The 16761-nt window shown below is 41.2% G+C and overlaps 1 protein-coding gene and 1 long non-coding RNA gene across 3 annotated transcripts; both read left to right on the top strand.

Annotated features, from left to right (window-relative positions):
* The first annotated feature begins 1338 nt into the window (after nt 1–1338).
* On the top strand, nt 1339–10878 carry LOC113990605 (glutathione S-transferase 3). 2 transcript variants are annotated; one of them, XM_027726283.2, is made up of 7 exons: nt 1339–1353; nt 3725–3831; nt 5652–5703; nt 6450–6582; nt 8321–8462; nt 9452–9577; nt 10104–10878. In XM_027726283.2, exons 2-7 carry the CDS (start codon nt 3745–3747, stop codon nt 10245–10247), a joined length of 684 nt encoding a protein of 227 aa, XP_027582084.1. In that variant the 5' UTR covers nt 1339–1353; nt 3725–3744; the 3' UTR covers nt 10248–10878. The 2 variants fall into 2 exon arrangements, with proteins under 2 accessions (XP_027582084.1, XP_027582004.1); XM_027726203.2 differs by lacking the exon at nt 1339–1353 and adding an exon at nt 2974–3254.
* Nucleotides 10879–14184: 3306 nt separating this feature from the next.
* LOC113991085 lies at nt 14185–16343 on the top strand. Its single transcript, XR_003541827.2, has 3 exons — nt 14185–14297; nt 15706–15818; nt 15992–16343. It is a non-coding gene; the product is annotated as an uncharacterized LOC113991085 (long non-coding RNA).
* Nucleotides 16344–16761: the final 418 nt, after the last annotated feature.

A 16761-nucleotide genomic window follows, 5' to 3' on the forward strand; every position in this document is an offset into this window, starting at 1 on the left:
GATTGGTGTTTTTTTTTAAATAAACCTTCCCTATGATGCCTTCTCCGAGGGGCACTGCGAGTTCGCTGGCCACGTGGTTTGAGTGCATGTAATTTCTGCAATATCCTTTGAGCTCCATGTAAAGCTAATTGCTTAGTCCTTGGATGTCAGCTCCTCAGAAACTACCTGCAAGGCTGCATTAAAACAGAATATGCATAACACCTTGGAAGGACAAACAGTTGGACTAGATCGTTGTGGGTCCCTTCCAAGGGAAATTTATTCTATTCTATTCTATTCTATTCTATTCTATTCTATTCTATTCTATTCTATTCTATTCCTATTCTAGTCTGTTCTATTCTGTTCTATTCTATTCTTTTTCCACTCTACTCTACTCCACTCTTTTCCGTTCTGTTCCATTCTGCTCTGTTTGGCTTTCAGGGCAGTAGAAGCTGAAGGCTGTTGATAATTTACAAGTCCAGTCCTTTTGTAAGCTCTTTAGGTGGGCTGCAAATCAATTGAACAGGTGAAGAACTAAGTGAAAAGTGCACTTAGAAGAGCAAGGATGCTCATTTTAACTGGTGTGTGTGTGTAATGTGAGGAGCTCATGGATTCAGAGGTGACTGGGGAATTGAAATTGGAGAAGTGCTGAATGGAAATTAAAAAATTTGAATGTGCTCACAGTCTGCAGCGAAAGTAGGGATTATGAGCAGTTTTCTGAGAGTTCGATAAAGGGGTTTGGCGGCACAAAACAATGGCAAACTGCCCCATGCAGCGCCTCACTTGGATGTGTCTGCAGTCTTGGAAGCTTGACTACCCTACGTTCTCCTACAAATGGACCTTGAGCTTGTTTGGAGGTTCTAGCAGGGGAGCGCAGCTACCGTATACCCTTGACCGATGAACGGTACCGTCTCTATCGGGGAGGTCGTCCTCTTCGACCGAGCGCGCAGCTTCGGGAGGGACGCACATGGAGCGTTGAGGGAGGAAGGGGACACCCGCCTAGCCAGCCAGATCAGCCGAATCAACCCTGGCGATCAATGGGGTGACAGATGTCGCAGCCAGATCGCCCTCACATCCAGAAATGCTAAGCTCGCACAGCGAATTTTATACCTCAATACTTCGGACCATCTTAACCTCACGGTGTGCTACTGCGGCTGACAATTCTTTGATACAACCCCTGAAGTCAGCGCTGTGCATCGACGAAACCTTCCAAAACAGACGCGTGAAAAAGTGTTAACGATTTTTTTTGAGGGTTATAGTTCTTTCTAGAGGCCTTTGCGAAATATGCAGATTAATGGCTTCCAATTGGCTTCCGGTTGTGTCGTGGCCGTGACGCGGCGCTGGGCGGGGCCGGCGCGGGCGGCTGCGGAGGGGCAGGTGGGCTCCTTGTGCGCTCGCGGGGCTGCGTTCGCGTGTGGTGGCTGCTCTGGTTCTGTGTGTCAGTAACGTGGGGCTGGGAGTTCTCTTCTCCCGATCCCCCGGGGCCCTTGGCTCGCTTGGCTCCGGTGATGCGGGGGGCGAAGGGGCTGTGCCCGGCTCTGGTTGGCACTCGGTGCCTGACCCGTGGATCGGGTCCCGGTCACGGAGCGCGATGGCTCCCCATGTAACCACGCGGACCGCTCTTCATCTCGTGTGTGCCCAGAGCTTGTCCCCAGTTGGGGGGGGGAGCCGATGGCCCGGAGGTGCCGCCTGTCGCACCTGAGCAGAGATGTGCCCGGGTTGGTGTTCCGAGGTGCGGGGAGGAACAGCGGCCGCTGAAAGCAGGCAGGGAAAATCGGGCCCTGGAATCTTGAATCCGTGAGACATGCCAGGAACAGCTGGTCCCCTGGGCCTCTTCACCGATGTCCTTCTGGTCCGTAGCTAGCGTGGAAGCAATTGCTTCTTGCACTGATATCTATGTTCCCTTGTTCCCCTTGTTAGCCCAGATGGCCTTCATAAATCACAAGGGAGTAAATTCAGATCCTTTTTTCCCCCAAGTCCCTTTTGCTGTTGAGCAAGGCTGAGAATGGGCAGCAATCTAACTGCGATTGTGGCTCCTGGCTGCAAATTGTCGCTTTCCCTCCCTGTAGTGAGAAGACCGGGGAAGGGAGAAGCGCTTTGCCCATCCCCGGACTGCTCGTTTCATCTGATTTCAGTTCACAAGTTGGACTATCTCTTCCAGTTTTGCAGGGCAGGCTCAGTCCTAGGGACCAGAATGCTACAGTTCTTTCCAAAGCTTGTTGATCCCCCGGTATTTACATGACAAGCACCCCCTGTGCCTTCACCATCCATTTGCCTTTACTTCACCGATGTGTGACTTGCTTATGTCCTGTGACCTGCCTGCTGGCGTGCTAGGAGGAGGTCTCAGGAGGGTGCACTGAAGAAAAGTGACTCTTCTGTTTATTTAATTTTTTAAACTACAAGTTAAAAATCGCCTTTGGCTTTTTTCCTACTTTCGTGAATTTAGCTGTATTACAAGCAGCTCCTGTTTAATTCTGTTATTTCACGTAGTTCACATTGATACTTCAATCTTTTTGTCGGTTTCTCATGAACCACTATATTTATTAGGAGTATAGATACTGCTTGGCAATGTTTTTGTTCCCAGTGACTTACCTAAGAGCAGTTGGAGACCCCTAAACAGACATGGGCCAAATAGCCTGGCTTGTTTGAATTCCCATGGTGTGATGCAGTCTCATATTTTTCTTGCCTGTTGGCTAACAAGCAGATCACATGCACCTCCTGCATGCTCAAGGCTTTTTTTCCCCTCTGCTTATGAAGGAGCTCTTGGAAAATTGGAAACTGGAGTTTATTGTTAGCATGCCAGCTCTTTTCCAGTGTTGCTTGAACTGTGGATTGAAGTGACAAGAAATCTCCCTAGAGGAAAAAGAGCTCTCAGTTGCAGCAAGGACTTGCTATTATGGAGTGCTGCACATGAAATGCCAGTATGATAACATCTGATTGCTCTCTTGGCTTATGGCTCTACAGTGGAATCTAATTCCAGCTGAGACCTAAACACTAGTCTATTAAAAGAATAACAGTTAATAGCCTCATTTATGAAGACATTAAAGAAACTAAAATGCTGCTTGCAAAGCACAGTGGATTTAATCAACTGAAAAATCTGTGAAGTTTTGCTTAGCAACAGGGTTTATTAATAGAAAGAAATGTGACCTGTAGAAGGATCAGTAGTGCAACACTGAATCTCTGTATTTTAATCTGGATTATTACAGAAGAAACAGGCCATTCTTCTACTGATTCTGGATCGCGTACTTACCCTGCATCACCACCGCTAGAAAGAAGAGGTAGAGGCTTGAAAATACAGTTCCATACTCCCCTAAGCGTGTGTAGAATTAATGTTTAGATACTTTTAGCATTCTTTGATACAAGGACTGCTAGTTTTGGAAAAGCTGTGTGCTGCCCCTTCTCCTCTTTGATCAAGACTTGGCTCTCAGTGGTGATTGTGTAACTCTAGTGCTAAAACTTGTACTTCCTAAAAGTTTTAAGGATTTTCTTAGTGGTGGCTTTTAATTTTTTTCAGTTATCTCCTACTTAGCAACTTGATGCTTACTTTTCCTGAATTTCAGGAGGATGAAAAGTCTATGAAATAGTCTGAATTGACTGTGCAGCAGTCAAACCAAATCATTTGAGACTGAAACTCTGCTGAAATATTTTGCCAAAAATTAACTTAAATTTTTGTGGTGTGAACTATTATTCCACCTGCCATAAGATTTTCTTATAATTATTAACTGATTATATTTTACAACTCTTTTAGGTAACAGGAAGTTTGAAGTCATGTCTGGAAAACCAAAACTTTACTACTTCAATGGAAGAGGCAAGATGGAGCCGATTCGTTGGTTGTTAGCTGCAGCCGGGGTCGAGGTTTGTTTTAGTGTTTTTAAATCTTAGCTGCACATCGGTAAGCTTGCCTTTGTGGCAGATCACAGGTTATTAGCAGAAAAGAAAAGCTATCCCAAGACACAGTAGTAAATGAGCATTGGCTATTCAGTGTAATTAAATACTCTTACCTCAGGCACACAAAAGCATGGTTTGAGCAGCAGCACAGTAAACTAGTTTCTTGCTTAACATAAGAATGCTTAATCATTAATTAAGCATTTGTTTACTACCCAGAGCTGCTGAGCTGATAGATGTGTTCCTGGCCTGACAAGTGTCGTCTGTGCCAAGTAAAACAGCAATGAATGTACTTTTGTCTTGTCTTTCTGTTTTCAGTTGGATGCTCACACAGAGATTTTTATTTTGTTTTTTGCTCCACTGGCTGCATCCTCCACAGTAAGCTGTAGCACAAAATAAATTGTGTCTTGCTTGCATCATTTAGATGAAGCTTAACAGGACAAAGTGAGTAAACTGACTCGTGTAGGGAAATTAGAAATCTCAGAGCGGGAAGAAAAATATTTGGGTAAAACAGAGAAGCAAGACACCACTTGAAAATATTTTTTGATGGCATATAGTTTACTTATTCATTTGCTATCTTTCTTGGTGATAAACTGATAATTCAGTTTGAGGACAGAAAGGACTAGTAGTTGCCTCGAGTGTCCTCTTTTATATAGTAAGCTGTTACAGTACATACAGTTACTCCTGTACTGAGCTGAGGAATACAAGTTTTTCAAAAAGACCACCAGTCTTTGTTTAAAAACCTTACAGAAGACACAGCTGGCTGCTTCCCTGCATTGTTTGTTCCTATGTTTTAAGTCCCTCTCTCTTCTCTTTTTATTTTTGGTTGGTTTCTTTTTCAAATTAAAAAAAAGCTGTTGATGGGTACCAGTTACTACATTTTATCTTGGGATATTCTTTTCCCAGCTTCTCATCAGCAGAAACCTGGGTTTTGAGTTTTAGACTGTGATCACACTTGCTATGGTTAAACACTGGCAGTGTATTTATTAGTAGGCCTAATCTTCTGGGGTTTACCTAATATAGCAAGTCTTAGTTATTAACATAAGTGGCACAGATATTATGAGAGAGGCTGACTGAGCTAGGCATCTAGGGATTGGTAACATCAATAATTTTGTAGTCTCCATGTTCTGCATTGACCATAGCATGCAGACACGTACATTTAAATGTCTAACTTTGGTATCTTAATCTTGAACTCAGTTTCTCTTTAAGTAGCACTGATTGGACCAGCCATCCTCAACCATATTGAATATAACTACATCATTCTGATCACAGGCAATTCTGTATCTTTTTGTTTCTCATCTTGTGAGTAATTCATCTTTAGGTGTCCTAAACATGCTTCTGTACTAAAGTTCCTGCAGAGCTTACAACTATTACATTATTTTGTAAAAGCTTTAACTTCCTAAGAATTTGTTCCTGTCTAGCTCCCAAATCTAAATATCCCACAGCAGAGCTTTTTTTCCACATTCCAGAGAGCATCTTAAGGACAGCTTAGACTGTACTCTTGATGGTTTCACACTGAATTGCCTTTTCAATACCAAACAAATCATCCTCACTGCAGTTCTTGTTGCCTGTTCTTCTGCTAGGGTTGCCTTCAACAGCATTTATCAAATATGACAGTCACAAGAGATTTTACCAGCACTTCTGTCCTTGGTATTTTCTCCCTTAGAGCCATATCTGGAATGGAAGGAACCATAATGTATAATCTCTTCCTTTTGTGGTGCTTTAAAAGTTTATCTTTTCTAGAAATGTGAAAAGATGCTTACTTCTCCTTCCTCACTCCCTTTGGTCAGTTTGAAGAAGAGTTTTTGGAAACCCGAGAGCAATATGAGAAGCTCCTGCAAGGTGAGTCCCCATGGAGTCTCAAGGAAAGTGTAACCAGACTTTTATTAGAGGAGATGTATGAAGTCTTTGAAGACTGTGTGGGACTTTCTTTTCCCCACAATAAAGATGAGAGGTGTAAGCAGCTGCAGAGGCTAATTTTTTTTCCTGTGCAGACAGATGCAATTGAAAATTTAATGTCTTTCCAACATGGAGGGTTTCTCAGCTCTGGATTCTTTTGTTCTCCATTTGTCTTACCTGTCCCACCTGGTCCCACAAACTTACCCTGGGCTTGACTAACTTTAAAAAATGTATCCTAAAATTTCATTGAATGTCCTGATTTAGCTTTTAAATACTCACCATAAGACAGAAATTTGTGAATCTGACATTTGCGTCAAATAGGCTTCAAATAATGGAACAGTGGAACAGAATTTTTTACATTATTTAGAATCAGACACTTTTCACTCAGCTGATACGTTTAGCATGATTGTCTCCACTGTAATTCAATTTCAGTATAAAAGCTGCTGTACCCAGACCTGACTGCAAATTCAGTTAATTTTTTTTAAAGAAAAGATGTTAATCCACAGTAATTGTTTCTGCAGTTTAATTCATCTGCGCCACTGTAATTTATTGTGTGCATGGAAGAACTCCAGTTTAATACAATGACTACCCACAGCAAGCTCATCATAAAAGTTCAGATCTTCTGAAGACAGCAAGAAATCTGACATGGAGTTACTAGATCAGTTGAGTAATGTGTGTCTTCCCTTTAGGTGGATCCCTGCTGTTTCAGCAAGTGCCCATGGTGGAGATCGATGGGATGAGGATGGTGCAGACCAGAGCCATCCTCAGCTACATAGCAGCAAAGTACAACCTCTACGGGAAGGACCTGAAGGAGAGAGCCCTGTATGTAACAGTTCTTGAATTTATTACAGTAACTCAGATCTATCTAGAATTAATTGCATACTTGCATACTCACACACAGAGAATCATCTGTGTGCCTCAGTGACACAAAACTTGCAGTGAGCCTGAGAGACTACAGTTAGATGCCAAACAATTGATTTCTTCTAACGTTTTTACATAAAAATATTTGAGTCAGGGTTTTACTGTGTTTTAGTGAAAGATTAATATAGCCTGACACAAATATTCGAGAAGTGACAGCTGTGTAAATGCTGAACTACTTTTGTAAACAGAAAACTTGGGAAAGAAACAGTTTTTAACTTTTGCTGCAAAATAAGATCTGTCATTCACATTGTCTGTGACCGTGTGATGTTCCACTGTACTGAAAAAAGTGTGTTGTTTAGGTCCTCAGGAGCTGGGGAGAGAACAGCTAAAAGCTATTGAAAAATTACTGATTTCATATGAAATTAAAGCCAGGTCTTGATGTTGCGACTGTGAAGAAAAAAAAATGTGATTGGGCTACCTCAATATGTAGCATTTTAAATGTCCACTTCCTATTGGTTTTCAAATGAAGGAAAACTGAAGGTCAGCTAGTAAAGCAGCAACTTTACAGTAACCTGCTATTACATGGTGCAAATGATTGGAAGAATTGGATGAAGCAGGTTCTAGCAAGTAACAAAAAAGAATAAGTATTCAGACAAGAACCTCAGTCATAGCTTGTAGCTTCTTTGTGCTGTTACCAACCATCATTTCCTGTAGGTTGCATTCCATATATACTCCTCCTTCAAGCAGAATTCTCTTCCATTGAGTTTTAGATTAAGGCTGGAGCCTGTTCCTGCCATCTTATTAGCAAATATAAATGAAATATATTTGTTTATTTGGTTTTGGGTGGGCCATGGCAGGGGGTGGAGGGAGGCAAGAAGCATCATTGTTTCAAGGAAGACTTGCTGTGAGTACCTCCGGGTTTAAGTACTGGTGCAGTGAATAAGAGCAGTTTTGGAAGACTGGATAAATGCAGGCTAGAAGCTGACAGGCATTAAGCCTGGCAGGAATATCTGATAGCTTCTTATTGCTCAGAGCTTTTTCAGTCTTAAGGAGGCTTTGTTGAGAAGCTGTTGTTTGACAACAAAAAACATTATTAGCCTTATTACACAGCAGGAACTCAAATCTTTTACAATAAAGGATGGTTAAAGATTTTATCAGACAATTTTACCAGATATTTTATCCATATTCGTAGGACTTAATTTAAATGCGAGTCTAGTCTACAGTACAAAACTGCTCTCATAGCTCTGGAAAAATGGATAAAAAGGACAGTCCGAAGAACTGCTGTACTGATAATTTAGCTGGAAGCAGAACCGGGTACGCTTCAGGTTTCCAACCCTATTATTAATCTGTTTGGCACCACTTGGACTTTGGATGAAACTCTGAAGCCAGAGGATTAAGTCAACTGTAGATGACTTCTTATGGTGCTGTGTATTTCTTTGGTGATTCTGAAGTGATCTGTAACACCAAATTTACTCTTTTTTAACCTCTGTACAATCCTGCTTAATCCTGCCCAATGAAGCAAGTTAAGGGCCAACAACACTACAAATACAAGTGAGACTCAGACTGTAACATACTTTTTTTAATTGCAAAATAATTTTCATGAGAGGAATGGGAATTTCAGTTTTTACTCTCATAACACAAATCTAATAAAATTCTTCTTGTAGAGGTGCCTTCTAATTTTCTATGCTTTGGTTTCAAGGATTGATATGTATGTTGGAGGAACCGATGACCTTATGGGCTTCATTTTGATGTTCCCTTTCTTATCAGCTGAGGATAAAGAGAAACAACGTGCTTTTATTGTTCAAAAGGCAACAAGCAGATACTTCCCAGCATATGAAAAGGTGTGTAGGAGGGTTATTTTCTTACATTTTTCTGGGGGGATAGCAATGGGAAACTGGGTATTTTAACAAAGGCAGAAGAAACAAAAGTGTCAGTTCAGTACTTTAAAGCAGGACATAATACTGTCTGCAGGCTGGTGAGAGGAGAAGGTGGTCAGAGCAGTATGAGACAAATTGGGGCCTTTCAGTATGTTTTCTCTCCCATGCCCAGCTGAGGAGGAAAACAGTAGAGCGGCTTTGGTGGACAGCTGGTGTCCAGCCAGGGTCAACTCACCTCAGTAACTCACCCTGCAAAAGCAGTGCTAATTGTCATCTTTGTTTAACACTTCAACAGCAATACACAGCTGTCTTCAAGCCATTCTGGAATCTGCTTAAGCCTGCTGATTAAGCCATACTGGAATCTTGGTGTTTTTCTAACTTGATACTTTTTCTAAGTTTGATACTTCGAGAGATGGGACTCAAGAGATACTCTCACTGGACAGGATGATCTGGCAGGAATAGCTGCTTCTCCGTTTTAAAGACTAAAAAGAAGACAGTTTTTCACTTTGCCACATCTCCTGTAGTGGCTGTCAGAGGGCATTCTGCCCTAGATTCCACTTGTTAAATCTTAGCCCCAGTGTTTTAGGCTGATCATGTCTTACATTCTCTGTTTTTCCACTGAAGCTGTAACTGCATACAGAAAAATTCAAGATTTATTAGACTTTAAAGGTGTGAATACCAAGAAGGTATCTAACCTTGTAGTCCAGTACACAGGGTTACGTAGGGCTATAGGAAGGAACAACGGGTAAGGAAAACCCTGGGATCTTAGATTACAGCTGCAGAATGAAAAGTGATTGCAGGCACTAGGCCCACATCCCCCCACCTAGTAATTGCATGGGACAGAAGGGTGAAAAGGAGACAGTAAGGTTAAAAAAGGTGTGCCTGTGAGTTTTGGAAACATGAACCCCAGCTGGCTGTCCAGATCTGAACATTTTCATCTATGACATTTCTAGGTTTTGAAAGACCGTGACTTTCTTGTTGGTAACAGTTTTAGCTGGGCAGATGTTCATCTTCTTGAAGCCATTTTAATGGTAGAAGAGAAGAAGTCAGATGTCCTCTCAGGCTTTCCTCAGTTACAGGTACCTTGCACTAACAATATGCTCATACGTCTGTAAATGTGATAAATGATGTGTTATGTGTGGATAATTCCATGAAACATTTGTCACCTTCTCATTGTAGTCTCATTCTTTTTGCTTTAGGAAGAGCCTTGTAATATATTTCATCTAGAGAATCTGTTATTTTCTAAAGTAAACCCTGTACACATCTGAAAAAATGCACCCTCCCTTTTTTTCCTCTCCTCACCAGTTCTGTGATACCTTTAAGCAGAATATATTTTCTGGATCACAAGAACTGATTTGAGTAATATACACATCAGAAATCACAGATAACTGTTTCCACTTTATCCCAAGAGGGCTGATTTATTACTGTGGAAAATAACAGGGTTGAAGTGAGGGGGAGTAAAATCCATCCACTGCTAGGACTGTATTCTCCGTCTTGTCTCCATGTACAGCTTGTTAAAGGATGTTACACAAATCAGTAAAATTGGTTTTTTCTTGTGTTACTTTCTGTTCTTTAAATACGACATACTTACTGTTTGCCTTCTAGGCATTTAAAGCAAGGATAAGCAGCATCCCCACAATCAAGAAATTCCTAGAGCCAGGAAGCCAGAGGAAACCTGTTCCTGATGATAAATACGTGGAGACTGTGAGAAGAGTTCTGCGCATGTACTATGATGTGAAAGCGAATTAGTGTGCGGGGCCAAGCCACAGCTGTGCTCGGGGTCAGAGAGCGGCCAGACCACGCACAGACAGTTACACTGCACAGGAAGGCAAAGGGGTGTTCGAGAGGCCTTTCTATGGGCAGTGTCTAGTGCTCTTATACAAAATACAGTAGGCAGGTATATTTTATAACACTTTAATACTAGCCTGCTCTTTCCTTCCTTCATCCTGAGATGTTTTCTGCTAATTTTAAGCAAGTGAAATGGCAGCAAGCATGGTGTGTGTAAGAGTGAAGAAGAGAGAAATGTGAGCTAGTGACTGACTGCTTTCAGCATGTTCTGCTGCTGCTGAGGATTTCTGAGATCCAGATCAGATTTTATATGATGATTGCTTCCAATTTATGCCTTTATTGTTTTTAATATCACTGTCAGCAAATGAAACAAGTGGTTTTTAAACAAGGTAGGAGGGAGGAGTTGGGAGGAGTTTCTCTTGCCAGTTCTACTGGACATCAATGCCTTGCCTGTGCCTTGTACCTTTATAATTAAGCTGCAATTTTATTACTGACTTAGGAAATAAATTTATTGCCAAATGGTATTTTTGTTTAACCACTGTATCTAGAGGATCTGTTCTAATCAAATAAACTTTTTATGTGGTCGCATTGTCCTGTTGTCTCATGAATGAAAGTTGGGGCTTGCAAACATAATTCGTACTTTTCTTGGAAGATAAATTCTCTATATTTTATATGTTAACACAAATGCCTCATGCAAAGGTGTATTTTGTTTGTGTTTATAAACAAAAGAATGGAGATGTAAAGGAGAGGTAGTAAACCATCACACAAACCTGATATAGTTCCTATCTAAGGCCTAGAACCAGCTAAACTCAAAATGTTGTTTCTTTTCCTCTTTTTTTTTTTCAAGTCTGTGGTTTCCACAGACAACTAGACAAAGGAATTTAAAGTGTTTTTAATCACTTCAATAAATGGCACTTATGCCTTGAAAAGCTGCTCTGCAGGATGTTATCTTGGGGTTTTGTATCTGTTATTTATAGTTCTATATTAATGACATAACTTACATAAAAAGACTTGTGCTCAATCCTGAATGGCACAATTTTATTCCTGCATTAGCTGTGGGTTGAGAAATAAGATGCTGCTTGATATTGGAATGCAGTGAGCACACTCATTGGATATTTGATGGACAAGTTGCCCACTTGAAAACTCATCAGTCTCCTCAGCTTCAGTGTGACTGAAGTTTTCAGCACTACAAACACTTTTCCCTCATTGCCAGGTATACAAAGTTTGTACTGATCTACGGTATCTTATCAGTCACCTGCCTTCCTAATGTCAGTTGCAATTGCAGTTTAGTCCTTGGTTTAATCTCAGATTAGTTTAATACAAAAGTTTGGAAAACCCTGTAGTTGTTGATCTTAATTCCTTTGCTAAGTGAAATTTTTTTTCAGAATATGAGGAAAGTTGTTGTATAATGCTGTTCAAAAGTTCCACAAGCAAAGATGCAGAAGCTGTAGGGAGTGACTCTAGCAGTACTTGCTGGTGATAAGCCTAATAGCTGATGGTCATACCTTTTTAGTAAAGGTATGGTACAGCAGCAATGAATGTGAGCAGAAGATCAATTGGTACTGAAGCCTTGTCATCAGCTCTGTATGTGTTTGGGACAGGGTTAACTTCAGCCTAGCTCAAGAGTGGTTGTGTGGACTGAATGCCATTTACACTGCATTTGTGCACTCTTGGAGCACATTTTTCAGTTTAATTTCATCCGGAAAGAATCCAGATGGTACACTCCAAGATCACACTGTGATGGGAGCCAAAGCACAGTTTAAGAAATTCATTTTAAAAACATATTCCTGTTCCAGACCACTAAGGTAGACATACCCTGTAATGTTCCAGGTCTAGTCCAACTGATGGGTCATTTCCTGATATTTCAGTAAATTGTTGATGAGAACTTCTATTGTGTTATTTTTTATTTATCTTCTTCATTTGGATTGAAATGAAGACACCTAAAATTGTTTATATATGAGCTTGTGTGTACTTCTCCATTATAATATCTACAGCCATTAATGCTTATGCTATGATGGCAGGGTTACATGGTGTGATGCAGTGTTGTGGGTTGACCCTGTCTGAGAATGTAGCACTTCTTATTTTAATAAAACCAGTTTGTCAGTTTAGTTTCTACGTTGTACGGAGGGACAGGTCTACAGACTGTAATTGTGATGTTCCAAATTCTGGGCAAACTAGGGACAAAATCAGCTTAGATCTAAGTCTTTTGTAAAAGATGCCCATACTGAGCATCCTTGAGTCCTGGTACAGCATTTTAGACGTAATTATTTAGGTTGTTAGCTGATTTCAGTAATGCTTTCAGGACACATCAGAGTACTTCAGTTCTGTTACCAGCCTTCAAGACAGTAATAAGCAAGTAAAATATACAGACACTTGTTGCTGTTTCTCCTATGTCTTTCGATGTTGCTGGCCCAATAATTCCTGGCTCAAAATTAGTTAAGAATGCATGATAACCTCAGGAATTGTTTTAACTATCGCAAAGACTTAGGCATTAGACAGGCAGTTTTGATGTATTTTCCAAGAAGGACTTGAGTTTGTTCTCAACCCTTGCTCAGGTAAGACATATTTATTGGCATCGTTCTGATAGTCAGGCAAGTTATGCTTAGTGGGGGTAAAGGTGGTGATCCTACACAACCTGTTTTGATTTAAAACACTCTCTGTCCGTGGAATTGCAAGTTCATTTTAAGTTAAAACACTGAGATAATTCTCATTGATTTAATACTGAGTACAGGATATAGGCTTTAGTACAAGTTATGGTTTCTGATGACTGTATGGGATCTTTATAGATTATTCTGCATTGTGTTTGCTTATATTTTGGTAGGTTGCAATTAATTCCAATGGAACTCTACTATCCAAGCACCTCCGAAGGTGCAAAAGAAGTATCAGTTATTCACAGGGATTTTGCAGGTCCCCTGCATGCTTCTTGTGTCTCTTCTTCTCACCTGCATATAGCAACACTAACAAAAGAAAGCAAGATGCCAAATTCAGGGAAAACTAGACAGATTGACTGACTGGAGGGCTCCTAACACTACTTACAGCAGGCATTTGACAGGTATTCCTATGCTTACTGTCACTTGCCAATTGCCACCATAAGCAAAATAGACTTGATCTGAGGAATATTAATTCATTACCAATTAATATAGTTGCATGGTGAGAAACAAAGACTTGAACCCCTTCCTCCCACTCCTTCCCAGACTTCTTCCCTCCTTTGTTACCAACTCTTCTACCTCCCTGCTTCCACCTCCTCTCGATGTTCACAGGGCTGTTTTTCCCCTCACACTCTGTCGTGCAGTGTTTTCTCCCATCTTAAGTACATTTTGCCGAGGTGCCCCCACCTCGGCTGTGGGCTCGGCCCTGCCCTGCGGTGGGTGGGTTGGAGCCAGGTGGAATCACCAGTGTCTGGCACGGAGCTCCCTCACAGAGCCCTGCTGCAGCCCCCGGGGTGCCAACACGCCGTACATCAGTGTCTGGTTTTATGTGGTACAAATAAGCTTGTGAGTCTCTCAGCGGGTTTCCAAACGGGTCGTGGGGATCACTGGGAGCTGCTGGTGGCCTTGGAGCTACTCATGTGTGGTGGTCACAGCTTTGAGGTCCAGGAGGGGGAAGTTCACGTTCCAGAGGAGGTGTGTAGGAGCTGAACATTTGGTCCCTGCCTGGGCACTGCTGGTGCAAAGGAGTTCTGGGCAGGCTGCACTCGGAACCCGAAATTCGGAGTTGCATTAAACCTCAGTCTTGCTCCTAGGAAAAACTCTTCTATTTGCTGCGGGGGAAATTTTCATTCGTAGGCAACTCCTCGGCGTGTTCCCGGGCTCCATTTCAACACCGCAGGAACTGTGGGCATGGAATTAGCCTGACCTTACTTTTCCTGCCCCCAGGTGGGGCTCTGCTCTTTCGGCAAGTGCCCTCTGTGGGCACTGGCGGGATGGAGATGGTGCAGCGTGGAGCAATTCTCAGCCATACAGCCCGAAAAATACCACCTGCGTGGGAAGGACCTGAAGGACCTGAAGCCTGGTAAAGTAACTTCAATCCTCTAAACACCAGATGCCCACTTTTTAACTGTGACTACTTTTGTAGTCGGCAGAAATAAATAATAGCACCTCATGGCAATTTATCTGGAAGGCATGTTTAACCTCTCAGCTTCTGCCTGGAAGCACGTCTGCAAGCCACCTCGGAGGGCAGGGCAGAGAAAGGCATATATTTACATATCACCACCAGCCCCTTCCAGGCTTTGACCTGTGAAACTTTCCTTGTTGCCGTCTCTTGGAATTTTCTTGTCCTGCAGCCTGTGCCTGTTGTCTCTCCTACTTTCACTATGGTCCTCTGAGGAAAGCCTGGTCCTGGCTCCTCTGCAACTTCATTTTAGGTAGGTGAAGACAGCAATTAGAGCCATGGCACTTCACTATTTCACATTTATATGAAAGGGCTAAAACGAAAAATAGCACATTTCACAGAAGATAAAAGAGAAATGGACTATAGGGAGGAAAGTTGAAATTCAATGAACAGAATCAGTATGCTGTGAATGAATAAACAGGATGCATTTAGTCTAGTTAAATGCAGTTTGCCTAAATTCCCACTGATGTGAGAAGCAGAAACTCAGAGGAGGAGAAACTGAAGGACATGGTGCATATTAGCCATATACCAGCTCCCAGCATGGCACTGGCATCCAAAAAAGCTAATGTGACCTCGGTGTATAGTGAAAATTTCAAATTTTCATCGTTGTAATTCCATGTCCAGCTCTAATATTTACCCACGAGCTACCTAACTATAGGCATCACTTAATCCTAATGCAGAACCGGGGACAATTTTTTAGTTATGTTGCAGATTTGTTTATATTGCTTGCCCTACAACTACGACTTTCCATTTCAGACCAATTTCTACACTGCAGCAGAACTATTTAATCTCATACCTGGAAACATCATCCAAGAGAAGATTAAATGGAATGGACAAAGAGCTTGACTTCACCCTAGTGCAGAAAGATTAAATCCTGAAAGGCAGATTATCCCACTACTAATGGTTTTACACCTTGCCTTGTAGGCTTGTACCATCTGACTTGCACATATTTTTCTCTGAGGCTGTACCATCTACTTCTAGGAGAGTGCCTTCTTTCTTGTCATCAGCCCTGAGCCACTTTCAGATGAAGCTGATTTAACAGGCTTTTGTTGGCTTATGATTAGAACTTTTGCCACCCCTATTCTTAGTAGTTGCATTGCTTTCGATCTTAGGCTTTTAAAGCAAGAGTAAGCAACATTGCCACAAATAAGAAATTCCTCCAGCTTGTCAGCCAACAAAGCAATGATGAATCCAGATGAACGACCTGTAGCATTAACAGATTTTTTTACCATGAAATGAAGCCAGGTTCCATCTGCTGTCATTTTTCAACCCCTTTTTCTGACTTAAACCTTGATTTTTGTTCTTCTAGATTTGTACTGTCTTGCACATACAACATGAACAAATGAGTCTCATGCTGAAAACATCATTAGAGAAGAAGCAAAGTTACATTTCACAAACTGTTTTACATTATCTGCAAGAAAGGTAAATGCACAGTTAGATCGTTACTTATAAATGTCATTAAAGCCCATTCATTTTATAATCTTGAACATGCTACCAAACAGTGAATAAAGAGCATCTTAAAGGTGGGATACTTCTAGGCTATATAAATAATGTGTCACTAATCTTGTTTCATTGACTCTTTTTTATGCTGACAGGTCTGTGTAAGAGGGTTTAAGGGAAGGAGAGAATATGTAGGGAACCAAACAGATGTTCCGGTTAGAGGCTCTGAAACAGCAGCTCAGCCAGAGGCCTCTGAGATAACACAGGAATCCACTAAAAGACCTTGGGCAGCCTGGGAAGGAGAGAAAAGAAGCTGCTAATTGCTGCGGAGGAATACCTGTGATGAGTACCTGCACTTAAAGATAAAAATAAGATAGAGAAAACGGTTTTAAGCTAACACTACTTATAGAATATATACTGGTATATATTTAACAATAATAGTGTGTTATTAAAAGGTTTGAAAGGAGTGTGTAAATTTAAAAAATGTGTGTAACAGTATAAAAAGTAGATCCTGTGTGCCTTCATTTCTGTACCCTAGAAATCAATGCTCTAAGTGTGATAAAAGTGTGTTAATGTAAACATTGCACGCCTTTTTCCACCTTTTATCTGGGGACGACAAGGACGAAGAATAAAGCCTCAAACTTATAATGCAGCCAGATTGTCTTTCTTAACAACTAAAAGACATCCAAAAAAGTGTAAAACTGCATTAGACAGATTTTCAGGCGTCAGCAAGAATATTTGTCTTTGAAGATATATTAATACTGAAATCTGTATTAGGGTTATGGAGTCTTTTGAAAATTCTGATGAACTCCAGGGAAAAAAAAACTTCAGTGAAAACAAAAGTGTTTTATAAGAGAAGAAATGGACTTGTGGTCAATAAAACCTATTTCTCTTCTCTGAAAAGTATAAATAAATCTGGTTTTAT

This window comes from Pipra filicauda, unplaced genomic scaffold (assembly GCF_003945595.2).
Source record: "Pipra filicauda isolate LSUMZ 115617 unplaced genomic scaffold, ASM394559v2 scaffold200_size1382263_pilon, whole genome shotgun sequence".
In the NCBI taxonomy this organism is placed as follows: Eukaryota; Metazoa; Chordata; class Aves; order Passeriformes; family Pipridae; genus Pipra; species Pipra filicauda.

Bases quoted from the DNA above. Each gene is read 5' to 3' on its own strand.
- LOC113990605 (XM_027726283.2), top strand. From the start codon at position 3,745: ATGTCTGGAAAACCAAAACTTTACTACTTCAATGGAAGAGGCAAGATG. The intron at 3,832-5,651 runs GTTTGTTTTAGT...CCCTTTGGTCAG, and splicing joins TAGCTGCAGCCGGGGTCGAG to TTTGAAGAAGAGTTTTTGGA. The intron at 8,463-9,451 runs GTGTGTAGGAGG...TGACATTTCTAG, and splicing joins ACTTCCCAGCATATGAAAAG to GTTTTGAAAGACCGTGACTT.